Source organism: Uranotaenia lowii, chromosome 2, assembly GCF_029784155.1.
Source record: "Uranotaenia lowii strain MFRU-FL chromosome 2, ASM2978415v1, whole genome shotgun sequence".
Classification (NCBI taxonomy): Eukaryota; Metazoa; Arthropoda; class Insecta; order Diptera; family Culicidae; genus Uranotaenia; species Uranotaenia lowii.
The window spans coordinates 394,195,326-394,200,918 of record NC_073692.1 but is presented as its reverse complement, the minus strand read 5'-3'; the positions used below and the strand labels follow the sequence as shown (position 1 = coordinate 394,200,918).

The 5,593-nt window shown below is 42.9% G+C and overlaps 1 protein-coding gene across 1 annotated transcript; it reads left to right on the top strand.

Annotated features, from left to right (window-relative positions):
- The first annotated feature begins 1,510 nt into the window (after positions 1-1,510).
- On the top strand, positions 1,511-2,833 carry LOC129743290 (uncharacterized). The gene has a single exon (XM_055735276.1). It carries the CDS (start codon positions 1,511-1,513, stop codon positions 2,831-2,833), a length of 1,323 nt encoding a protein of 440 aa, XP_055591251.1.
- Positions 2,834-5,593: the final 2,760 nt, after the last annotated feature.

Genomic DNA, 5,593 nt, shown 5'->3' with positions numbered 1-5,593 from the left:
AACTGTAGGAAATTTTCATTTTGTAGAACGAGGACGGGGAAAGGGGAGGTTAGATGGTAGGTGATAGCTTTTCTGTGGGTTGATAACGACGTGGTGATTAAAATTGTTGAGTGTTTTTTAAAGAAAAAGTTCAAAGAGCAGAAATTTGAGGTGTTTATTTTTCAATAATTTGACCTTGGAGAAGAAAGGATAACTCCTGAAGACTGGTTATGAACCAGATGCTCTGGGTAGATTTTGAATTTTGGTTGAGAGTACTGATTAAAAGCGCTTATAATTAAAATAGTGAATCATATAGAGTAGTGGCAGCCAGGTTATGGTAGATCTGAATGCATACGGCGCGGGTTGGAAGAGGTAGCTTCAATGAAAAGTGGAAGATAAGAAGTTTTTTTAGTATAGAGGGAAGTAAAAAAGGGAGAAGAAGAAAAACAGTTGATGAACATAAAAAGGTGGATCGGGAAGAAATGGGAAGTCTAAAGAAAAGGTTGCCTACGAGGTGAATTTGCGCGATGGGTGTTATGAATAACTTTAAGAAAAGTTTAAAACATCCTATTGTATTTTGGAAGAAAATTCCATTTGAATAAAAAGCTTCTACAGTGCACAAAAAAAGTTAAGATGTTAAGAATTAATTTAGGTAAGGTAATGCAGGAAGTACTGCAACGAGGTTTAGGACGTATTGCATAGTTGAATGATGATTTGAAACAGTTTTGAATATTTGTTTATTTTAAATAAGATGGAAACGATGTTGCATACGGTATCATGGTTTCGCTATCAGTACGAGCGTAACGGCACGTGTTTTTATGCGGAATATTTCGAAACGTTTTTTTCGGTGAAATTTGGCTTTTGAAACAGTGGTTTCCGGTCTGCAAGTTAGCTTGAGGTTAGAAGAGGCGTAGCGTGGTGAATTTGTATGCTTCACATTCGAGTAACGGTGGAATTACATGCAACACTACTCACCAAATCGTCGCCCGAATAGTGTTGTTATTGTTTTGGTTTTCGGTGGCGGCATCTGACTGCTATAGTCTTTTTATTCTGCTGCTAGAATCTAACCTGGAGCTTTGCGTATGGTGCCTAACTCCAGGCGTTTAACTGCTCGAAAGCTGTTGAACTCTTCCGCCTCCCTTTGAACGATATAAAGGTCAACTGGCAGACTTGCGCATCGTATGTAGAAGGATTTTTTTTGATCGGAAAAAAATCAACGAAACGTGGTACCTTCGCCCTTCGCGTTTCGTTCTGCAGTGAGGGTAAAGGGCTGTACTACTCCTCTAGTGAGTGGGTCATTTGATTACTCGTAGTAGGGTACCTTAGCCTCTTGCTACTACTTGAGGTGCTAGGTTAAAAGGCTACAACGGCTAGTTCTTTCGTACGATCTGGTTGTTGAATCGGACAAGAAAAAGCGCACCCGTATTTGTAGATCAAGTACGAAATCCAATTTTCTCCCTTTCTTAATTTTCTTCCGAACGCTTGGTGACGAAAGCAAGATTCAATTGTAACAACAATCAACGCTAGCCTAATGGCTAGCTCGGAAAATCCCCCGGGGGGAGGTTCCCCTCCGGATATTATTTACAGTAGATCTCTACCCGAATGGTTTGGTCCTCAAGATGACACTATCATTCTTCAGTTGAGCCCAACTGAAGGCAACAATCTCCCAAAAAACCCATTTACCATAAGTAAGTCAGTCCAACTTGATGGTGGGAAAATAGAGTATGCGAAAACCGAAGCTAAAGGAACCAAATACTCCATCAAAGTTCGGGGCCGGAAGTTGGCTGAAAAGATCATGAAACTTGATACTTTGATCGACGGAACTCCAATCCAAGTTACACCTCATCCACAACTGAACTTTGTACGTTGCGTGGTTACTTGTCGTGATGCTTTAGAGCTCAGCGAAACAGAACTTTTGACGGAATTAAAACAACAAAATGTAACCAACGTTCGGAGAATCAAGCGAAAAGTACAAAAAGAAACAGTTAATACCGCATCACTTGTACTTACTGTTGCAGGCACTGAAAGACCTCAGTATATCAACTTTGGACTTCTTAGAATTGCTACTCGACCGTACTACCCGACACCAATGCTTTGTTTCAAGTGCCTAGACTACGGTCATACAAAACTAAGGTGTGAAGGAAACGAAAAGTGCCCGAACTGCTCTCAGGAGCACGCTGGTGAGTGTCAAAATCGATCATTCTGTCACCATTGTAAAAACGACCATTCTGCATTAAACCGACAATGCCCCAAATACATAATGGAAGACCAAATCTGCAAGATGCAAGTGGATCTCAGAATAACTTTCCCCGAAGCTCGACGACTGTACCAATCAAAGAATAAGCAACCATCGTATGCCGAAATCAGCTCATCGAAATCTTCCATGCAAGACGAAATTCAGAAAAAAGATCAGGTAATCCAACAGCTGCAGAAAGAAATCGTAGAACTGAAGGCAACCTGCAAAAACCTTCAATCAAACTTCCAAAAGGCCAAAACATGGATCCAAAGGTCGCAAAGCCTTGAGAGGAATCGCTCCAAAAGCCAGGAAAATAATCAAAGCTCGAAAGTAAATCCCATCAAGATCGTAGTTGACCAACCAAAACCTGACAATGCAACGGAAGTTAAGACCCAGCAATCGAATCGATCAAGTCGCTCCTTGGCACCCACCGAAACCCAAGTCAACCGTTCAGTTACTCCAGTCAAAAGACTCCAAAGTGACTCTCAAAAGCAAACACAAACGCCACAGAAGAAACAAGCCACCACTAAATCCAGCATAGAATTAGACAACTCAACTGAAATCGGATCTGAAACGGAAATGGCATGCTGTAGTCCGGAGATGTTTTCCCAAAACTAAACCACCAAAATGACACACCTGCAATCAACTTTAACCACCCATCAAACAACAACAACAAATTCAGAAGTTTCACTTCTACACAGGCCTAGTTCGGTGCCAGCCGCAAATCTGGTTGTTCCAAGTCCTGGTTCACCCAGGGCGTTTGCTGGCACCAGACACCTGTGTAACACACAGGCAAGTACAACAACTTTTAATCAACCCGAAAACAATACCGATGCACCGTACCTTTCAGCACCAACGCAATCAATCACCAATCGTTGGACAGGCAGTAACACACCGTTACTAACACGTCGTCACAGCATCAGTACCACAACACCAAAAAACCGAGCCTCAACAAATGAAGAAACCATTAGAACATCCTCAGAAGTACCACTTCTACACAGCCTTAGTTCGGTGCCAGCCGCAAATCTGGTTGTTCCAAGTCCTGGTTCACCCAGGGCTTGTGCTGGCACCAGACACCTGTGTAACACACAGGCAAGTACAACAACTTTTAATCAACCCGAAAACAACACCGATGCACCGTACCTTTCAGCACCAACTCATTCTACCTCCGTAAGACGATCGGACTCTGAAACATCCCTACACATTCACCGCCACAACACACGAACCACTAGAGCCCGGGTACCTGCTAGGGAGGAAACTCTGGTGTTACAGTGGAACGTATGTGGAGCACGCCCACGCAGAGCCGAACTACAACGCCTTATCAGTCAGTACGATCCTGTAGTAATTGCCATTCAAGAACTGCGCACACCAAACCTAGACGGGTATGTACAAAACTTTAACTGGTTTTCAACACCAAGTGTATTCCCTCACACATCGAGCGCTGGACTTGGAATTCGAATTGGTATCCCAGTCTCTCAAGTCAGCCTAAACACAACTTTGCCTGCCTGTGCTGTTACTATCGAGTCCCCCATTAAAGTCACGATCTTATCTACCTACATCCCGAATAGTGAATCACTTGCCTCTTTTAAAACGGAATTCGAGAATATTATCCACTCATTATCCCACCCCCTACTCATTGTCGGAGATTTCAACGCTCACAGTGCCACATGGGGTGATCGTCGTACCGATAATCGTGGACAATTTATCGAAGAATCCTGCGCCGAAAATGCGCTCATCATTCTCAATTCTTTAGAACATACCTACTTCCATCTCCCAAATGGTACAACTAGTGCAATTGACCTATCCTTGGCTTCCGTATCAATCTGTAACCGACTCTCGTGGCAAGTGGAAAACGACCTTTGCGGAAGCGATCACTTCCCAATTCGAGTAACCTTAAATAACCCGCCAAAAAAGCAAAACTGTCGTCCTCGCTGGCTTGAAGATCAAGCTGATTGGCAGCTTTTCGAAGACACTCTTCTGGAAAAACTTCCCCCAAACTCTGCACCAAATTTAAACGCAATCACTGCGGCGATTGTTGAATCGGCTGAGGTTAGCATCCCCCGTACTAGTGGAAACTACCACCGAAAAGCCGTACCATGGTGGAACACTCAAGTACAAAAGCTGATTGAAGACCGACGGAAAAAGTTGAGACGACTACGAAATCTTATGCCAGACGATCAAGAACACGCAAATGCCCTCAAAATGTTCCAAGCATCTCGCAACGCTGCACGTAGTGGAATCATAAAAGCAAAAAAAACTAGTTGGGAAAATTTTGTCGCTTCCTTTTCACCAGACACGCCAACATCTGTGATGTGGCAAAACTTTAATCGCTTTTCCGGGAAACGGAAACCACCGAGAATTGTTCTTGAAACTCCAGGAGGGATAACCGATGATCACCAACAGATTGCGGACTGTCTAGGTGACCACTTCCAAAAAATGTCCAACCAACCACAACTACCTTTTCCTCTCCCACCGAGAACAAACCGACGAAATCAGAAAGACGTCTCTGAAATGGAAAGAAAATTCTCAATTCAGGAGTTTTTTGTTGCAACCAAATCAAAAAAAGGAAAATCTGTCGGGCCAGACAACGTCAGCAACGAAATGATACGACGCCTTCCGATTGCAACAAAAACACAACTCCTTGACTGTTTTAACGAGCTATGGGAGAATGGAGTTTTTCCATCCAACTGGAAAGAAGCGACAATTATACCATTGGCGAAGCCGGGGAAAGATCCAAAGAAAGTCGAAAATCACAGGCCAATATCACTCACGAGTTGTATAGGTAAAACGATGGAGCGCATGGTGAACCGTAGACTTGTTCAGTGGATAGAAGACCGGAAATTGTGGAGCCCAAATCAATACGCGTTTAGAAAAGGAAGAGGGGTAGAACAGTACCTGACAGAATTGGAAGCCGCGTTAGATAGCCCCTTCGAAAATAAACAGCATTCAGAGTTGGCTTTGCTCGACCTTAGCAAAGCGTATGATACTGCTCAAAGAGCACCTATCCTTACTAATCTAGCAAAATGGGGAATTAGCGGAAATCTGTACAAGTTCATACAAGATTTTTTAACGCAAAGATCTTTTAAAGTACTGGTTGGTGGAACCCTCTCTGATTTGAAATCTCAAAGAAATGGAGTACCTCAAGGATCGGTCCTTGCTGTGACACTTTTCCTCATTGCTATGGAGACAATATTCGATAAAATTCCTCGTGGAATTCAAACCTTTGTTTACGCCGATGACATAGTTTTACTAGTGTCAGGAAAACAAGTTAAAAGCATAAGAAAAAAGTTACAAAATGCTGTAACAAACGTGATCCAATGGGCTGATGGAATTAAGTTCACAATCTCCTCAGAAAAATCTAACATTCTCCACATTTGC